This window comes from Podarcis gaigeae (assembly GCF_964106915.1).
Source record: "Podarcis gaigeae genome assembly, chromosome: 2".
Classification (NCBI taxonomy): Eukaryota; Metazoa; Chordata; class Lepidosauria; order Squamata; family Lacertidae; genus Podarcis; species Podarcis gaigeae.
Window position 1 is genome coordinate 127,111,084 of NC_139679.1, and position 19,611 is coordinate 127,130,694.

General features: G+C 52.8%; 1 protein-coding gene across 8 annotated transcripts in view; it reads right to left on the reverse strand.

The window, feature by feature from the left end:
- Positions 1-6: 6 nt before the first annotated feature.
- SYNGAP1 (synaptic Ras GTPase activating protein 1) overlaps positions 7-19,611 on the reverse strand; it is a 60,485-nt gene continuing 40,880 nt past the window's right edge. For 5 of the 8 annotated variants that reach the window (XM_083723222.1, XM_083723221.1, XM_083723223.1 and 2 more), the window contains 9 exons: positions 13,020-13,221; positions 12,745-12,926; positions 12,514-12,555; positions 11,331-12,222; positions 4,195-4,368; positions 3,872-4,083; positions 3,546-3,646; positions 2,638-2,720; positions 7-751 (listed from right to left, as the gene is read on the reverse strand). In XM_083723222.1, the coding sequence (XP_083579348.1) occupies positions 596-751; positions 2,638-2,720; positions 3,546-3,646; positions 3,872-4,083; positions 4,195-4,368; positions 11,331-12,222; positions 12,514-12,555; positions 12,745-12,926; positions 13,020-13,221 (2,044 nt within the window). In that variant the 3' untranslated portion in view covers positions 7-595. The remainder of the gene's footprint in view (positions 752-2,637; positions 2,721-3,545; positions 3,647-3,871; positions 4,084-4,194; positions 4,369-11,330; positions 12,223-12,513; positions 12,556-12,744; positions 12,927-13,019; positions 13,222-19,611) is intronic. The other 3 variants (XM_083723227.1, XM_083723224.1, XR_014560457.1) reach the window with 2 other exon arrangements.

Consider the following 19,611-nt stretch of genomic DNA (forward strand, 5'->3'; position numbering starts at 1 on the left):
ACAGCCTTGCCTGGGGGGGACAGGGCAGTGCGGAGCTTTGGGGCCTGGGGGGTCCTCCCCTTCCCGCCCAGCCTTCCCTCCCCCTCCCCTCTGGAGAAGAAAATGAGCAGGTGGGGGGCAGCCCCACCCGTCATGGCAGCTGGCTGAGGCAAGTGCGCGTGGCAAGGGAATCGGGACCAGCCTCCCCCCTGCGGGCGAACCTCCTGCCCCCCCAGCCCAGGGAGGGGGGCCCAAGAGGGACCAGCGCCCTCCCCCCCTGGCTGGGGCTGCTGCCTCGGGGAGGAAGGTCAATGCTGCCATGGGGGGAGCGGGGGGGGGAGGAGGGGGATGCCACTCCTGAGAAATACCTGGGAGGAGGGAGGGAGGACCCCCACTCTGTTTGGGGGCAGAGCAGGGGAAGGCGGTGCTCTGTGGGCAGGGGTGGGGGTCAGAGAGGGTGTGATGGGGGTTAAGATTGTCGTCTGTGTCCTGCTATAAAACACCCTGAAAATGCTCCCGCCCCCTTCCTGCACCCGGAGGCAGGCGGGCCGGACCCCCGCCCCGCCCCACCCACCCCACGCCGGCTCGGGGAGGTGGGGGGAGGCAGGGGCGGCCGCTAGTGCTCAGACACGGTGTTGCGAAACTCTCCATTTTCCGTGATCTGGAGTCGCGGGGGCGGAGGCGGTTGCCCGGAGTGGATCCCGTTCCAGGGCTGCCCCATAGCGGCGCTCAGACGCGGGTTTGCTGCACCCACGGCGGAAAGCTGCCTCTCCTGTAACAGAGGGGGGCAAGAGGGGGCACTTATTTATTAACGTTGGGGGGTGCTGGCTCTCGCAAGACAGCCCCTGCCCTTCCCGCTTGGGCCCCTCTACAGCCCCACCCCCGAGGCCAATAGGAGGGGCCTCCCCCCAGCAGCCCAAGGGCCTTCCTCCCCCCATTTGGGGGCCGCTTTGGGACTCCAGCTATGGGCTCCATGGGGCTGGCTGGGACACTCTGTGTCTCCACCAGGGCTTGGCCTGGCAGCCGGTCAGCCCATGGCGGATCTGTGGGGCCAGCCAGGTGTCCCCACAAGGAAGGCAGGACTGCAGCCCCCCCCCCATGCCCCCAAGTGGCCCCCAGCAAGAGCCGAGTGCCTGAGGCTGGGGTGTGTCCTTGGCTTGGCCCCTTCGTTCAGCTCCCCATAGCAGCCCCCGCTGGGTGGAGACGCCCTTTCCTGGCCCTGCCCTGAGCCCCCCAGCAGGATAGGCCCCGTTTGGGTCTCAGGAATCGGGGGCTCCCCCTCTCCCCCTGCTTTCCCAGAGGCCTCCATCCTGCTCACCCCCCAGCCCAGCCACTCCCAGGGCGCTTTCAGAGAAGAGGCCTTCCAGCGCCTTGTGGGTGCAGGCCACTCGGCTGCAGCAGGCCTCCCCCCCCTTCCCCATCCCCACTGGGGTGGGGACAGGCTTCCCTCATGGCTGTCTTGGGGGTGCAACTGTCCTCCCTTCTCCAGGGCTCCCTTCCCTCAAGAGGGGCAAAAGGGAGGGAGCTGGGGGGACACCCCGTGGCAAGCAGAGGGGAGCAGGACAGAACCCCCCTTCTCCAGATCCTACAATTCCTCTCACATCTTCCCAGACCAGACCCCACCACCTCTGAACCGCCTGCAAGGGGGGAGGAAGCTGGGCAGGACTGACCCCTGACTATGCTGAGCCCAGGGAGGAATGAGGCCCTTATCACCCTCCCTGGTGACCCCAAAGGTGCCCCCTCCCCCATCCTGGGGCTCCCTCTCTAAGGGGTGAAGTGTCATCAGGAGGACTCCCCCCACGTGGCCTCTGGCATCCTCGCCCCTACTGAACCCTGGGGCAGGGCAGCAGTCGGGCACCCAGTTCCCCAGGGACAGCGCCTCCACACACCCCAGCCCCACATGCCACCACTCCCATCCCCCCGGCTGCCACTAACCTCTTGGGCCAGCTGTCCACCACCACTCGCCCGGCCCCCCTGTGCCTGGGAGCGTCCGGCCCCCTCCTTGCCAGACCGGTGGAGGGGGGTCCTCCCACGCCCTCCCCCCGTGCACACAGGACCCTGCCCGCCCCCCTCCAGGCACATGCACAACCCCCCTCCCGCCCGGGAACAGACAGTGCTGGGTGTCCAAGTGGAATGCGGTGCGGACAGACACAAGACAAACGGGGGTCGGGGCAGCAGTGCGGGAGGCGGGGGGCCTGGGGTCACGCTGGGGCGGGCTGCATGGGTTGGGGGGCTGAAAAGGCCCTGGGTGCCCCTGTGGTGCTTCCGGCCTCCCTAGGGGGAGGGGGAGGTGGGTGTCCAAGAGGCTGCTCCTACTGCAAGTGGACAGAACCGCCCCCTCCATCTGACTGATGTGGGGAGGGGGCTGTTCAGGGGGGAGGGCCCCCACGCCCCCCCTCCCCCCATGGGCAGCAGGTACCCACTGCCAAGCTTTTGACTTGAGGACCTCCTTCCCCCAAAAAAACAAGAACCCGGAATGAGGCTGTCCTCCTACAGGTGGGCACCCAGTGGGGTCCCCCTAGAGGGTCACTCCCCAGACCTATAGGGACATAAAGGAGGATCAGGAAGAGGAAAGGCAGAGGGGAGGAAAGGAGGGGGAAGAGAGGGTCTACTCCTTACGGGGACGGGAGAGGGGCAAGGGGCGTGTACGGGACCCACCTGGTCAGCTACTGAGTGGCGGGTGTCCCCCCGATCCCTCCATGTGAGAAAAGCTGAGTCATACAGAGTTACCTGGTGAACAGCTAGGATGAAACGGAGAAAACACAGTGATTGGGTCAGGGACCCCCAGCAGGTGTGGGGCAGGGTGGGGAGGGGGAGGGCCTGGGCAGGGCAAGGAGAAGGGGCAGGTGGGCCTCTCCCACAGCCCCCCGCCCATCTCTTTCCAATGCCAAGGAGGCGAACAAGGGGCTGGAGGGGGAAGGGCTCCTGTGTGCCCCCCAGCCAGACCAAACATTGGGCTGTAAGAAGAGCCTTCTGGACAGGAGAGGGTCTTCAGAGGGCAGAGACTCTGGCCCTAGGCCCCGCCTGGCTCTTCGGGCACCTGCCATGCAGACAGCAAGCCCCCTGCTGCTCTGGGGAGGGTCTCACGTTCCATCACAGGCACTCCAACCACCCCCAGGGCCCCCCCAGAACTGAACACAGACCCTCCGGCTGGAGGAACTCCTGCTTGGCAGAGGGGGAGTGCCCAGGGCCAGAAAGGGCCCAGCGGGCAGGAAGGCAGCCCCTGCCCTTCTGGCACCCCCTGCAGCTCAGCACCCCTCTTCTGACCCCCACTTCCCCCACACTTGGGCAGGGCCAGGCAAAGGAACTCTGAACCCATCCCCCTTCCCAGTGTGTGGGGCCAGGTGTCAGCAGACAGGGAGCCCCCTCCCTCCCTCCCTGCCCAGGCCCAGCCCCCTCCCGCCATGCAGAAGGGGGGAGAGGCAGAAGCGGACTCAGGCGGTGGCAGGGGAGGGGCGGCATGCCCAGGGGTGAGGTGAGCGGAGGACGGAGGGAGGCGGGCGGGGAGACGCAGACAGGGATGGCGATGGAGACATGGGCTAGAACAATGACATTGTAATTTCCACCTGAGCGTCGAGCAGCCGCTTCCGCGTTTCGGAGGCGTCGAGGGCGACCGAGTGATCCCTGCGCAGCTCCTCCTCCACCAGCATCAACCTGCAGGGACAGGCTTCACTGGAGTCAATCCGGGCCCCCCCCACCCAGCAGGCAGGCGGCGGGAGCCGGGGGCCGCCAGCAGCTGCGGGAAAGGGGGGCTCCCATGGCGGCCCGGGGAGCCCCCCTGCCCCAGGCCCCTCCCCGCCAGGGGCCTCTCCTCCTGGGGGATCCCCTGCCCAGCTGGGGGGACCCCTGCCTTCTGCCCCCTCCCCTCCCGCGGCTCCGACCTGCAGCTCACCTGCCGATGATGCTCTTGATCTGGGAGTCCTTCTCCACCTGCTGCTGCCGGAGGCGCTTCTCGCTCTGCTCCAGCCGCTGCTGGTACTGCTGGAGGATCTTGCTGGTCTGCTCCTCCTGGCTCAGCAGGCGCCGCTCGTACTCCTCCAGCTTCCGGTTGGACATGTGCAGCCGCTCCTTCAGCGAGTGGATCTCCTCCTCGTACTCTTTCACCTGCACCAGGGCGAGGGAGGGAGCAGTCTTGCAACCGAGTCCGGAAGCCGCCCCGCCACCAGCCCCATGGAGCCCACGCAGGCCACTCTGCCCCAAACGTGCCCCAGTTACCCGGTCCAGCCGACTCTCGTCCATGGACTTGGAGTACTCCTTCAGCTTGTACTCCTCCCGCTCAATGTGGGAGCTCTCAATGTCTGCCGAGAGGTGGGGCATGTTGGAGACCCAGGCGACTGTCCTCTCGGAGGCCGGCATGACGGGGTTCAGCGTTGAAGGCGTGTGCGATTGCTGCAGGGGCAGAAGGGGCACGGGGGGGGGGAGAGCCAGTCAGTCGGGCCTCCAACCCACCAGGCCCCATCGCTCTCATCACACCCCTGCTTTCTTCTGAGAGTCTGTTCACCTCCCTTGAAGCTTGGAAACAACTCTCTGAGCAAAGTGATGGTGGGAATTGGGCCTGTCCATGCAAAGAGTGGACTGCAGGAGCACATTCAGCCTCTCCCCCCTGGACTGACAGGACCCCTCAAGCCTTTTGCCTCCTCTTTCAGGGGCAGGATCCAGCCTGCCCTCCAGATCTAACTGGCAGAGCTAAGAATGACCCCTCGACCCCACTGGAGGAGAAACAGCCACGGTGACCGTGCCCAGTACAGAACATGCTGCCACAGCAGACACAGACATTAGGAAAGTACGTAGCTCTACATTTACACCTCCGCACTCTGTAAGACTAAGAATGCAGAGGAAGAAACGGAGGTGGGGAACGTTCCCAATAAGTTCCATTTTTGGCAGAGTGGAGCAGGATCTGCTGAGGACCGGGTAGGACCCTCTGCATCAATGCCAAATACTAACAATCTTCTTAGTGGCTGTCAACCAAAAACAGTGTCAGCTGAGGGAAAACCTTTTACTTGATACGGATTCACAAATGTATGAGGAAAGTCCAAGAGGATGTCCTGCAGCTGGCCGTCCAACCTCTGCTAAGAAACCTCCAAGGAAGGAGAGTCCACCACCTCTCCCGGGATCCCCTTCCACTGTCAGAAAGCTCTTCCGGATGTTGAGTTGGAATCTCTTTTCCTGTAACTTGAAGCCACTGGATCGAGGCCCATCCTCCAGAGCAGGAGAAAACAAGCTTGCTCCCTCTTCCATGGTTCAGCCCTTCAGATATTTGAAGATGGCTCTCCCATCTCCTCTCAGCCTCCTCTTCTCCAGGCTAAACATACCCAGCTCCTTCAACCATTCCTCCTAAGGCTTGAATTCTTAGAGACCCTTGATCATCTTGGTTGCCCTTCTGTCTCACATTCCAGCTTCTCAACATCCTTCTTAAATTGTGGCACCCAGATTTGGACACAGTATTCCAAGTTTGGTCTGACTAAAGCAGAATTGAGTGGGACTAGGACTTCCCTTGATCTGGACACTGGACTTCTGCTGATGCAGCCTAGAAGAGCATTAGCATTTTTTGCTGCATCACACTGTGATCCACCAAGACCTCTAGATCCTTCTCACATGTACTGCTAGTGAGCCAGGTGTCCTCCAGCCAATATTTGTGCATCTGGTTCTTCCTGCCAACATGCAGAACCTGACATTTGTCCCTATTGAAATTTGTTCCGTTAGTTTGGGCCCAGTTCTCCAATCTGTTAAGGTTATCTTGAATCCCAAATCCGTCTTCTGCGGCCTTAGCTACCCTTCCCAATGTGGTATCATCTGCAAATGGGATGAGCATCCCCTCAGTTCCTCCTTCCAAGTCGTTTATGAAGACGTTGAACAACAACAGGCCCAGGACAGCACCCTAAGGCACCCCACTGGCCACTTTTTCCAGGACGACGAGGAACCATTAATGAGCGCTCTTTGTGTTCAGCCAGTCAACGAGCTACAAATCCACAGATCCTTTCAGCCTCTAAGCAGTCAGGTGGAAGACGTCTGCCTGAAGATGGAAGGCTGGATCCTGACTGAGATGGTCTGGGAGAAGGGGCAGCGTCCAAGGTTCCCACATTGATAGAGAGTCAACAGATCTGGAAAACACAGTCTCCTGGGCCAGAATGGAGCTATTACACCCACACCCAAAAAGACGGAGCCCTGGTCAGAGAAAGAACATGCCCAATGGTCACCTCCATCCTCAAACTACCTGACTGACAAAGATGGTACCTTGTCTGCAATGATTCGGGAGGCTTTGACTATGTCAGAGAAGAATCAAACAGGGAGGGCAGAAGGTTTAAGATGCTACAATGCAAAATGATCAAAAAGGTCTGGGAAAAGACATAGAAAGATTTGAAGAAAATGCGGGAAATGATTGTTGTTTAAAAAAATTGAAGTTATGATATTGAGAGCCACAGGACTTGATGGATTGTTTGAGCGAAAGACTTTGTTCTGATTTGTGCGACTGGATGCCAGGCCAAGAATAGTCAGCCCCTATGAAAGGAAGAAGCCTCAGCCAAAGAAGATAAAAAAGGAGATTGACAAAATAAATTACCGAACTATGCAGAATAAATTATTACAAAAATGGGCAATTGTTCAATGCATAATTTTAAAGCTTTGTGTACAGATTTTTACATTAGTATAACTTGTAAAAGTCACTTGTAATAAGATGAACATTTTAAAATTGGATTGTTAAGTATATACGGTTTTATGGATGTGCAGAAACAAGTATATTATAATGGAACTAAAGTCGACCAAAAAATGATGGCTTAATTATGGACACAGGTCCCACTTTACGAATATTCACCAAGCAAAAATTCAGTTATCCGATCATGAGGCTTTAGTAGCGCAACCTCCCTCAACGCACCACAGAGTCCGTGGTCAGGAACACGGCAGACATTTTCCCACAAGAATCAGTGGGATTTTTTTATTTGCAGAAATTGTGGGCTCGCTACGCAAATCCTCACCGAAAACTGGAGTCTGCGGAGCGAATTTCAGGGGCCAGTGAATTGAATACCTAGAGAAAAGAGAGGAAACTATTCCTTTTCCATAGCTATAGGAGATGCTCCACAATATGAGAAAAAAGACAAGCCCCTCCTGTGGTTTTGCAGGAGGCCAGTTCCAATCCATCCTCTGGAGAGCGACGCTTTTCCAACCTTTTCCTCTGGGCCACACTTTCAGAATAAAAATCTGCTTGCACGGTGGTGAATTTTTTTCAAATACTTATTTCACTTATTATAATGCACATCTATCTCTGACTTTTGTCTTCCGGGTTTCTGGGGGTTTTCCTGTTATTCTGTCTCTCACAGCTACAATAAACTTACCATTAAAATTATGATCTGGTCATTTCTTCGTCAGAGGGCAAACGGGCAAATTTAGCTTTCCCCCCTCACTCTGTGTGTGGGGGGGGATGCATTTTAATCAATTGATTGCTTGTTTTTATGCATCTTGTATTACTTTTATGATGTTAGCTGCTCTGAGCCCAGCTCTGGGTGGGGAGGGCAGGGTACCAATGAAATTTATTTATTTATTTAATACTATCCTTTTTGACGCCCCCCCTGCCCCCCCCAGCCCTCCTTTTGGACTCGTGAGGGAAACGTTCCTCTCTTTTGTTCTGCATGGAGGCGACTGAGAAGGACCTTCTTGTCCTGAACCGCTCTGAGGTTTCCTCTCATGCTGCAGCACAGATGAGAGGGGAGAAGGCCTTCTGAATCCTCCTGCCGGCCTGGCGGTGGGAGAGGGAGAGGGAGAGGCCGCTCTCGGCAGGGAGACATTTTGAGCTTCCGCAGGGGAGGGAAAAGGCGGGAAAAGGCCTCCGTGAGAGAAGGGCGCCCATGTCTCTGCCCGCCTTCCTCGCCTTCCTGCCTCTTCTGAGGAGAAAGATGTCTCAACCCAACACTTTTTGACTTTCAGGTAGGTAGCCGCGTTGGTCTGATGCAGTTGAGATATATATATATATGCAGGTTTTGGTGTCCTCGGGTGTCTTCCCGTGTAAAAGTTGGGGTGTCTAGGCGACGTTTCGACGAGGTCTCACTCGTCATCTTCAGGCTGGTGCTTTCGGCTTCTTGTTACTGGAACAGAGCGGGATCTCAATGTTTGAGTTCCTATAAATACTGTAGAGGGGGTGTGGTGTCTAGCCTCCAATGTTCTGGGCAGAGAGGAAGTTCCCAGGCTAGTGTGCCTTTTCTTCTTTTGTTCCTTAATTACTTGAGAGATACCTTGAGTGATTTCTTGAGTGATATCCTGAGTACCACTTAGGTGGGTCATTAGGTGTGGATTAGTTGCTAAAGTCTTTGTGTCTTGACCTCTTGAACTTTGTGAAGAGTTTTCCTGAGAAGATGGCTGTATTGCACTTAGTTGTGCTTTGGCTTGGCTTCGTGTATAGGGGCGAGCTGTGGTTTTGTGGCTTGTGTCAGCCAGATCTGTGTAGGGATTGCAGGGGGGTGCAGCATCCGGAGGTGCCACCATGGATTGGCTACTGGATGGTGTCAGTAATTCATCTGTGGAGAGGGTCTGGGTTTGGGTCTGGTGTGGTTGATTGGTGTTGGCGTTCTGTGTGCCTCTGGATCTGGTGTCAGTTTTTGTGGGGAGGGCTAATTTCCAGATGTCTGGCAAGCGGGATGTGTCGTCACGCTTGTTCATGTTGTGAGGGTGTTTCTCTATCTCGATGGCTTCCATGATTATTCTCTTGTGGTGATGTTCCGTGTTAAAGAGCAATTTGGAATCTGCAAAATTAATTTCGTGTCCTGTTTCTTTCATGTGTTGGAAAAGAGAGGAAGTTTTTTCTTCTTTTTTGACGGCATTCTTGTGTTCTGCGATACGTGCATTTATTCGTCTGTTTGTTTGTCCAATGTACGTGGCTGGGCAGACTTTGCAGGGTATTTCATAGATCCCTTGGTTTTCCAACTGGATTTTATCCTTGGGGTTTCTGAGGATATTGGCTATTTTTTGGTTGGTGCAAAAGGCTGTTTTGATATTGTGTTTATGGAGGATTTTGCTAATTTTATCTGTAGTGCCCTTGATATAAGGAAGGAGGGCCATGCCATTGTTTTCTTCTGTGTCTTGGTTTTTGGGGGGTGTTTCCTTTTGGATTAGCTTCGTAATCCTGTTTTGCTGGTATCCATTGGCAATTAACACATTTGAGAGATTCTGTAACTCAGTTGTCAAGTGGTCTTTGTCAGCCAGGCGTTTGGTTCTGGAGATGAGAGTCTTGGCTACGGAGTTTATTTGTGCAGGGTGGTGGTGTGATTGTGCATGTAAGTAGCGGTTGGTGTGTGTTTTTTTTCTGGTAGATAGTGTGTCCTAGGGAGCCATCAGGTTTTTTGTAGATTAGGACGTCAAGGAAGGGAAGTTGGTTGTTGGCTTCTATTTCCATAGTGAATTGTATTTTGGGGTGTAAGTTGTTGAGATGTGTGAGGAAGCTATCCAGTTTTTCCTTCCCGTGTGGCCAAATTACAAAGGTGTCGTCAACATATCTGAGCCAAAGTTTGGGTTTGTGTTCTGACTTGTCTAAAGCATTGGTTTCAAAGTGTTCCATGTACAGGTTTGCGATGACCGGTGAGAGGGGTGATCCCATAGGTGCTCCTTCTATCTGTTTGTATCTTTGTCCATTGTGGATGAAGTACGTGTTGGTTATTGCACAACTAAGTGCAATACAGCCATCTTCTCAGGAAAACTCTTCACAAAGTTCAAGAGGTCAAGACACAAAGACTTTAGCAACTAATCCACACCTAATGACCCACCTAAGTGGTACTCAGGATATCACTCAAGAAATCACTCAAGGTATCTCTCAAGTAATTAAGGAACAAAAGAAGAAAAGGCACACTAGCCTGGGAACTTCCTCTCTGCCCAGAACATTGGAGGCTAGACACCACACCCCCTCTACAGTATTTATATGAACTCAAACATTGAGATCCCGCTCTGTTCCAGTAACAAGAAGCCGAAAGCACCAGCCTGAAGATGACGAGTGAGACCTCGTCGAAACGTCGCCTAGACACCCCAACTTTTACACGGGAAGACACCCGAGGACACCAAAACCTGCATTCCTGTACCCGTGAAAATCTACGAAAGCTATATATATATATATATATATATATATATATATATATAATTGTCCAGTAGCACTTTAGAGACCAACTAAGTTTGTATAAGCTTTCATATGCATGTGCATCTGCAGGAGCACAGCTGGACGCCTTCACCTGCCCCCGCTGCAACTGAACACGTCTCTCCCCTATCGGCTTCTGCAGCCACAGCAGGCACTGCCGACTTCCAACAGTTTGACTTCAGTTCCCAAGGCGCACTGCTCCCTTGTCTCCCAAGACAGATGGGAGTGATCACAGCGCATTACAGGTGGAGCAAAATACAACTTAAAAAATCACCAAGAGAGAACAATCAAATGTACTGCAAGGGGAGAGAGCCATCTTGAGAGCCTGTATGATCTCGCTGTCCTAGGGGCTGAAAGCAGACTTCTCTCCCGCTCAAAGCAAACCAGAAAGAGTGACCACACCGTCTGATCGCTTCAGGGAGATTCTGCTTCCTGGCAAGGAGAGCTGCACGCATGGCAAGCACTGAACTCTGCAGGAGCATTTCCGCCTTGATTGGAATTGCCTCTTTCCTCTCTCCTGCAGAGACTGACGCAAGGCTGTGATCCGCGCCATCCTCCCCTCGTTCACCAAAATTGCCAGCTCATAGCGCAGGAGGGAAGAAGCCAAGAGGACCCTCCTGACGGGAAGCTGTCTCTCCATCCTCAGGGAGCACCTCGAGAGAAAGCCTTGTGCTGGCACGCAGGGCCAGGAAAAAGGAAAGACAAAACACCCAAGTTTTAAAGACCTAAGGGGAAAGGGAGCTAAAAGCAAGGGACCCCCGCCCGCAACCTATTACTACTACTATCACACAGTATAACAGGAAAGGCAAACCAGAGACACACAGAAGAGGACTTGAGGCAAGGTGAGGGTAAGAATGGTCACCGTGTCAGGGTAGGACCCGGGAGAGACCTCGGTCCAAATCCCTGCTCCGGGGACAAGGACCGGCTCTCAGCCCAGCCTGCCTCGCAGGTTGTTGGGAGGGTGAAAGGGGAGGGAGAAGCATGCCTGCATTCTGGGCTCCCTGGAGAAGCAATGCATGCAAGAGTCATCTTGTGACTCGCCCTGAGGGCAGTACATCAATCTAATAAATGATAGCAACGAGGAACTGCACCCTTTTAAAAGGGCCTCTGGCCGGAAGCTGCACCTTGTCCACTCCCTCTGATCCACTCGATTCCCCCTGGTTTCCATCTCAAGCCTGGGCAGAGGGGCCGGGGTGGGTGGGGGGCGTGTTTCCCAGGGAGGCTGCTTCTGCTGCCTGCTCACCTGCTTGGTGATGGATGGCTTGAGGGCGGAGGGGGTCTCCTTGCTGACGGACTGCTGGCGGGGGCGCGCCTGGCCGTAGGTGGGCTCGGGCTGCAGGAGGTTCCCGCTGGAGGGCCGGGGCTTCTGGGCGGAGGAGACGGTCAGCTGCTGGGACTTGCCCCGCTGGGGCTGGGGCTGGGGCGGGGGCTGGGGCCCGATGGTGATCTGGGGGGGCGAGAGCATGTTCTGCAGGTTCTCCTGCAGGGAGAGCTGGCGCTTGCTGAACTCAGAGCCCTGGCGCGTGAACTCGTCGCTGTAGCTGTGGCTGTGGATGATGTGCTTGCTGGCCGAGAGGTCTTCGCTCTTGCTGTAGCCGTGGAAGGGGGCGAAGGCGTCCGGGTTGCCCTCCGCCGGCCGGTGCGGGTGGGCGTGGCTGTGGAGGGGGCCGCCGGCCGGCCCGTCGGAGGCCATGTGGAAGAGGGGGTTCTGGAAGGAGAGGGGGATCCTGAGCTGCTGGGCCGCCGAGGAGGAGGTGCCCCCGCCGCCGCCCCCGTCGGCGGTGACCCCCATCTGGCTGAGGCGCAGGCCGGCGGCGATGCTGGAGCCGCTGCCCTGCGAGAGGCGGCTGTGACGCAGGCCCAGCCCGGCTGTGATGGAGGCCTGGCTGCTGTTGAGCATGTCGCCCGCGCTGTGGAGGTTGGAGATGCTGTTCATGCGGCTGTCCTGGAGGTCCAGCATGGAGACGCTCTTGTTGACGCTCAGCACCTTCTGGTCAGGCTCGGTGATGTCGGAGCTGCTGGTGCAGTAGGCCGGGGAGGAGCGGGCCAGCGGGGGACGGGCCACGAAGAACATGTCCTTGGAGCCCCCCTTCTCGCCCTTGGTGGGCGACGGCAGGCGGGTCATGTCCATGGAGCTGCAGGGGGGGAGAGAGCAATGGGGGCTGGCGGGATGAGGCCCCTTTGCAGGAAAGGGGGCAGCGGCAGCGGCAGCAGCAGCCCCACAGCCCTGGGGAGTGCCCCCTGCCTCTCGGCGCTGCCTGGAGGGATGGAGGGCGGGGCCAGGAGCCCCGGAGGGGGCATAGCCAGTCACAAAGGGGAGGGGCAGCCTGCCAACGGTGGAGTGGCCACCTCCCAGGGAGAGAAGCCCCCCTCGCACTCTGGGCCCAGCACAGCCCACCTTCCTCTTGGGGCCTGGCCAGACTCACCTGTTCATGCCTCGCATCATGTAAGGCTGCATGTCGACAGAGCTGTGGGGGAAGAGGGAAAGTCAGGCTGGAGACCCGCAAGGGGGAGGGAGCTTTCCAGGTCCCTCCTGCGCCCGACCCGCAGGACCCATTCCCACCCCGCGCAAATCCAGAGCAGGCTCAGAAGAGCCGTGTCGGCTGGGGGGGGGCCCTGGCTACCCCTCCCTCCGCCCCCCGTGCCGCCGGCCTGACCTGTTGAGGTCCCGCATCATGTAGGTGGACTGCATGTCGGTGGAGGGTCCCCGGAGGATGACGGGCTTGGCCTGGAGCCGCTCGCCCTGGTGGCTGGGCTGGCGCTGGATGTGGGGGTTCCTGAGAGCGAGGCTGATGTCGTTGAGGAGGCGGGGCAGGGGGCCCAGCTTGATGAGGGCTTCCTGGCGGGGAAGAGAGGCGGGCCAGGGTCAGAGAGGGGGGAGGAGAAGCCGCGGGCCCCGCACCCCCTCCCCCACCCTGGGCGGGGCCAGCACCTTGCTGAGCTGAGGCATGACCTCCCAGAGGAGGGCGTGGAGGGTGGAGAGCTCCCGGCCCAGGTCGATGTAGCCCTCGAAGCTGCTGCTGTTGGTGAGGGTGTCCAGATTGGAGATCTCGTAGAGGAACTGCTGCATGCTGGACCACTCCAGCTCCAGGAACTCGTTCATGAAGGCCATGTACTCCTCTTTGCTGCCAAACCTGAGGGGGGCACAGGGGAGGGGAGGGGAGGGGAGGGGAGGGGAGGGGAGGGGGAAGGCAGCCATTGAGGACCCCCCTTGCACCACCAAGGGGGGTCGTGTCCGTGGAGCAACTCCTGCCTGCTCTCAATTTATCCCCCCGGTGTTGTTCAGACTGGACTAGGCTACAGCAATGTGTCTGGCTTGCAAATTAACTTTTCAAATTTAATCAACATTTCTATCTTTCCATCTATATTCCTTATCTTAGTTGTCACGCTCGCTAGTTCAGCAAATTCTATTAATTTATGTAACCAATGGTCTCTTGTCGGGATAGCTTCTTTTCAACTTTTTGCATAAACTATTCCTGCAGCTGCTGTTGCGTATAGGAACAAGCTTTTCGTTAATCATTTTGGTTTTTTCCTTATTAATATGGAATCCAGCAAGATTTCCAAATTTTGTTGTAACTTCTAAAGCTTTTGGGATACTCTTCAAAGGATTTTCCAGTGTCAAAACTATGTCATCCGCAAATGGTTTAAGTTTGTAATTTCGTTGTCCTACTCAAATCCCTATGATTCCTGTGTCTACTCGGATTTTATTGGCAAGGACTTCAAGTACCAAAATGAATTAGCAGCGGGGACAACGGACAGCCCTGTCTTGGCCCTTTCTGTATACTACATTCTTCCATTGCTTTGCCATTAATAAGTATGCTTGCTCTTGGTGATAAATTGCTTTAATTCCACCCCCCACCCCAAGTCCATGGTTTCTAAAACCTTCTCTATAAACACCCATGGAATGTTCCTGAACCCTTCTCTGTATCCAGGAATAGCAATCCTGCCTCTTTGTCATTCCTCCTCATCCGTCTGCCAGATAAAAAGCCTGTTTGATCTTCCTGCATGTGTACCTTCAATATTTCTCTCAGCCTTTTGGCCAGGATTGTAGTATAATACAAGTTTATAATAATTATTTAATAAAAAGATAGGCCTTAATTTTTTTGGGTGAGGTATAGCCAAATCTTGTTTTGGGATTAGTGTTATGAACACATTTTTCCATGACACTGGAATATTTTCACCTTTTAAAGCTCCATCCATCAATTCTTTCAGCGGGAGTACTATGACTTCCGTTCAAGTTTTGTAGTGCATAGCTGAGAACTCATCAGGTCCTGGATATTGTGCTTATTTTTGCTTGTTGAATTGCAGTGTCTACCTCCACCGTTGGAACTGGTTCACTGAGGTCGTCTCTTTGTTCTTTAGTTGGGCAAGGAGGTTTAGATTCAGTCTCCTCCCTTTGTATATAATTTTGCATAATATTTCTGAAATTCCTTATTAATGTATTTTAGGTTGTAGATTATTCAATCTTCGGCTGCAATCTTGTTTATAGTGTTTAAATTTATTCTCTTTTTTCAGATGCCAAGCTCGTAGTTTCCCAGGTTTATTTGCCAATTCAAATTGTTTCTGTTTGAGTGCTTTGTAATTCTTTGCTCTACTTCACTTTGCATGATCATTGCGAATTGCGTCTGAAGTACTTTCAGTTGTCTTTTGATGGTTGAGTCTACTGGTTATTCTGTCAATCTTTTTTCATAGATTAACATTTCCTTCATTAGTTTTTGTTTTTATTCTTCTCTTTTCTTCTTCTGGTATGAATTTTGTTGAATAAATAACCCCCTTACGATCCCCTTTACTAGCATCCCATACTATTTAGTGGTCGGTCTTGTTATTTAAATTAATATTGAAGTGTTATTTTAATAAATCAAAACCATTCCATTGAATGGTTGTTGTTGTTGTTTAGTCGTTTTGTTGTGTCCGCCTCTTCGTGACCCCCTGGACCAGAGAACGCCAGGCACCTCTGTCCTCCACTGCCTTCCGCAGTTTGGTCAGACTCATGCTGGTAGCTTCGAGAACACCGTCCAACCATCTCGTCCTCTGTCGTCCCCTTCTCCTTGTGCCATCCGTCTTTCCCAACATCAGGGTCTTTTCCAGGGAGTCTTCTCTTCTCATGAGGTGGCCAAAGTACTGGAGCCTCAGCTTCAGGATCTGTCCTTCCAGTGAGCACTCGGGGCTGATTTCCTTCAGAATGGATAGGTTTGATCTTCTTGCAGTCCATGGGACTCTCAAGAGTCTCCTCCAGCACCAGAATTCAAAAGCATAAATTCTTCTGCGGTCAGCCTTCTTGATGGTCCAGCTCTCATTTCCATACATCACTACTGGGAAAACCATGGCTTTAACTATACGGACCTTTGTTGGTAAGGTGATGTCTCTGCTTTTTAAGATGCTGTCTAGGTTTGCCATCGCCTTTCTCCCAAGGAGCAGGCGTCTTTTAATTTTGTGACTGCTTTCACCATCTGCAGTGATCATGGAGCCCAAGAAAGTAAAATATATCACTGCCTCCATTTCTTCCCCTTCTATTTGCCAGGAGGTGATGGGACCAGTGGCCATGATCTTCGTTTTTTTGATGTTGAGCTTCAGACCATATTTTGCGCTCTCCTCTTTCACCCTCATTAAAAGGTTCTTTAATTCCTCCTCACTTTCTGCCATCAAGGTTGTGTCATCTGCATATCTGAGGTTGTTGATATTTCTTCCGGCAATCTTAATTCCAGCTAGGGATTCATCCAGCCCAGCCTTTCGCATGATGAATATATAAGTTAAATAGGCAGGGAGACAATATACAGCATTGCCGTATTCCTTTCCCAATTTTGAACCAATCAGTTGTTCCATATCCAGTTCTAACTGTAGCTTCTTGTCCCACATAGAGGTTTCTCAGGAGACAGATGAGGCCATTTCTTTAAGAACTTGCCCTAGTTTGCTGTGGTCGACACAGTCAAAGGCTTTTGCATAGTCAATGAAACAGAAGTAGATGTCTTTCTGGAACTCTCTGGCTTTCTCCATAATCCAGCGCATGTTTGCAATTTGGTCTCTGGTTCCTCTGCCCCTTCGAAATCCAGCTTGCACTTCTGGGAGTTCTCGGTCCACATACTGCTTAAGCCTGCCTTGTAGAATTTTAAGCATAACCTTGCTAGCGTGTGAAATTAGTGCAATTGTGCAGTAGTTGGAGCATTCTTTGGCACTGCCCTTCTTTGGGATTGGGATGTAGACTGATCTTCTCCAATCCTCTGGCCACTGCTGAGTTTTCCAAACTTGCTGGCATATTAAGTGTAGCACCTTAACAGCATCATTTTTTAAAATTTTAAATAGTTCAGCTGGAATACCATCACTTCCACTGGCCTTGTTATTTGCAGTTCTTTCTAATGCCCATTTGACTTCACTTTCCAGGATGTCTGGCTCAAGGTCAGCAACCACACTACCTGGGGTATACGGGACATCCATTTCTTTCTGGTATAATTCCTCTGTGTATTCTTGCCACCTCTTCTTGATGTCTTCTGTTTCTGTTAGGTCCTTTCTACTTTTGTCTTTTATTATGGTAATCTTTGTACGAAATGTTCCTTTCATATCTCCAATTTTCTTGAACAGATCTCTGGTTTTTCCCATTCTATTTTTTTTCTCTATTTCTTTGCATTGCTCGTTTAAGAAGGCTTTCTTGTCTCTCCTTGCTATTTTTTGGAAATCTGCATTCAATTTCCTATATCTTTCACTATCTCCCTCGCATTTTGCTTGCCTTCTCTCCCCCGCTATTTGTAAGGCTTCGTTGGACAGCCACTTTGCTTTCTTGCATTTCCTTTTCATTGGGATGGTTTTTGTTGCTGCCTCCTGTATAATGTTGCGAGCCTCCATCCATAGTTCTTCAGGCACTCTGTCCACCAAATCTAAATCCTTAACCCTGTTCCTCACTTCCACTGTGTATTCATAAGGGATTTGACTTAGATTGCATCTTACCGGCCCAGTGGTTTTTCCTACTTTCTTCAGTTTAAGCTTGAATTTTGCTATAAGAAGCTGATGATCTGAGCCACAGTCAGCTCCAGGTCTTGTTTTTGCTGACTGTATAGAGCTTCTCCATCTTTGGCTGCAGAGAATATACCGTAAATTTCGCTCCATAACACGCAGATTTTTCCTCCTAGAAAGTAAGGGGAAATGTCTGTGCGTGTTATGGAGCGAATGCCTACAGATGGCGGGGGAATCTGCTGCAGTTGTGAGCAGTCCGTGGCTCGCTTTGAAACAGCAAAGCGGGTGTAAGCGGCTCCTGTCAGCGAGCCGAGCTGGGGAGGAGGGAGAGAAGCAGAGCGGGCTTGGCTGCTTTAAAACAACCCCGTCCTCTATGTTCCTATCTCCTCCCCACTGAGCTGCTAAGTAGCAGCGAAGCTTTTCAGCCAGCCTAGCCGGGAGGAGGGAAGAGAAGCAGAGCGGGGTTGGCTGCTTTAAAACAACCCCCTGCTCTCTGTCCCTGCCTGCAGTTTTTTGCTGTCCGATTTTGGATTAGCCACTATAGGGGCTGTGTGTGTGTGTGCTTGAGCTATCGTTCTCCTCCTCCTGCTTCCCCTTCGCTCTCCCTGCGCCCCTGCGCTCTCCCTCCGACTTTAGAATTGACACTCTGTGTGTCTGTGTGTGTGAGAGAGGGCTCCTTCTCCTCCTCCTGCTTCCCCTTCACTCTCCCTGCGCTCTCCCTCCGACTTTAGAATTGACACTCTATGTGTCTCTATGTGTGTGAGGGCTCCTTCTCCTTCTCTTGCTTCCCGTTCACTCCCCCAACGCCCCAGCGACTTCCAGCGCCCTGCGACTTTAGGGCCAGTTCTCTCTCTTTGTGTGTGTGTGTTTTGACCTCACTGCGCTTGTTGGGGGAGAGTGTTGGTCGCAATTGTTCTTGATTTGTCTCAGAGTGGTTACTATCATGGTTTCCTTGCCGGGGAGGAGGGAGAGACGCAGAGCCTGCTTGTTCTAAAGGAGCAAAGCCGGAGAGGAGCCTCTCCTGCATTATCAGCCGCATCCTTCTCCACACCCCCCACGCGTGCTCCTTGTCCCTTGAGTTCTTTTCCTTCCCTCCCCACTTAAAACGTGGTTACAAAGCACGGATCCACATGGATCCTCAGGATTTTTGCACTAGGTCACCCCAAATTCACCATCAGATCACATAGCATATCCATGGCTACAGCCTGCACCAAAAAACACACGCACCCACTGTTTCATGGGGCCGCAATGGCTCAAAAACGTGGTTACAAAGCATGGATCCACATGGATCCTCAGGATTTTTGCGTTGGGCTACCCCAAACTCACCGTCAGATCACATGTCTGTGGCCACAGCATGAACCACAAAAATCATACATCCACTGTTTCGTTTAGAATATTTTTTTCTTGTTTTCCTCCTCTAAAAACTACGTGCGTGTTATGGTCAGGTGCGTGTTATAGAGCGAAAAATACGGTAATCAATCTGATTTCGATGCTGCCCATCTGGTGATGTCCGTGTGTAGAGTCGTCTCTTGTGTTGTTGGTAAAGAGTGTTTGTGATGACCAGCTTGTTCTCTTGGCAGAACTCCATTGAATTATGATCCGATAGAGTCCTTGGGTGGGTTTCTATATTTTTTATTCTTGTTTTAAGTTCTTTAGATAGCCTAACCAAAGCTATTCTGGAGTGGGGTCCGTTCAAATTGGAGTAATATGTGAACCCCTGTGTGGGGGGTCAGGTGGGATTGCTATGAGGAATTATGAAAATATGGAGCAAGTCATTGTGTCCGCAATGAAAGCATTATGTTGACTGGGCTTAATTAATTGACAATAATTTCTGATTAAATCCCACAAGCCTCTGCATCTCTGCAATTTCCTCTACTGCCCATTTCTCTACGCCTGACAAGCATGTATAAGCATTCTAAAACACAGACTGGTTGCTTCACCAGGCATCCTGGGCCGTAAAGAGAGCAGATAGCTTTGATGTACCTTTCCTTGGTTTTGTTAATCTTCGGGCCAGGAAATAAGAGTTCCACATAGGAGGTGATTAAGATACCTCTCTTTCCTTGCCATCCTTCCTCTCATGTTTACTGCTTGTTTATGACCTCCGGGGTTGCTGGAGGCATTCCTCCTTTTAGTCCTGTTTTATTTACCCCAGAAGGTATGCATGCTCAAATTAGCTTTTTGTAGTTTTAACATTAACTTTGTCTCCACGTGGGTTTTTTTTTTAAATGCTCAGAGGAAATCTGATTGGTTCTTACGAACACTGTGTAAACAGTTCTTTTGTTAATAAAACGGCCTGGACAAGGGAGTGGTGATACGCACTCCTCCCAGAGTCTTGCTGGTCAAGCCTCGTGTGTATTTTATTAATCAGGATCCAATCCTTCCTTCCTTTTGGAACGCAACACTCATGTTTTGTATGATTTTTGTATCTCCGTTAGGCCCATCGATTACACCATTTTGAAGAAGGTCTCTGGTAGTTTCTCTTCTTTAGCGTGGCCACATTTGCTTATTTTATCATGTTCTAATGCTATCCCTCCACTGAAGTCGCCCATTGGCAACTGAGATGGACCTTAGTCAAAGGC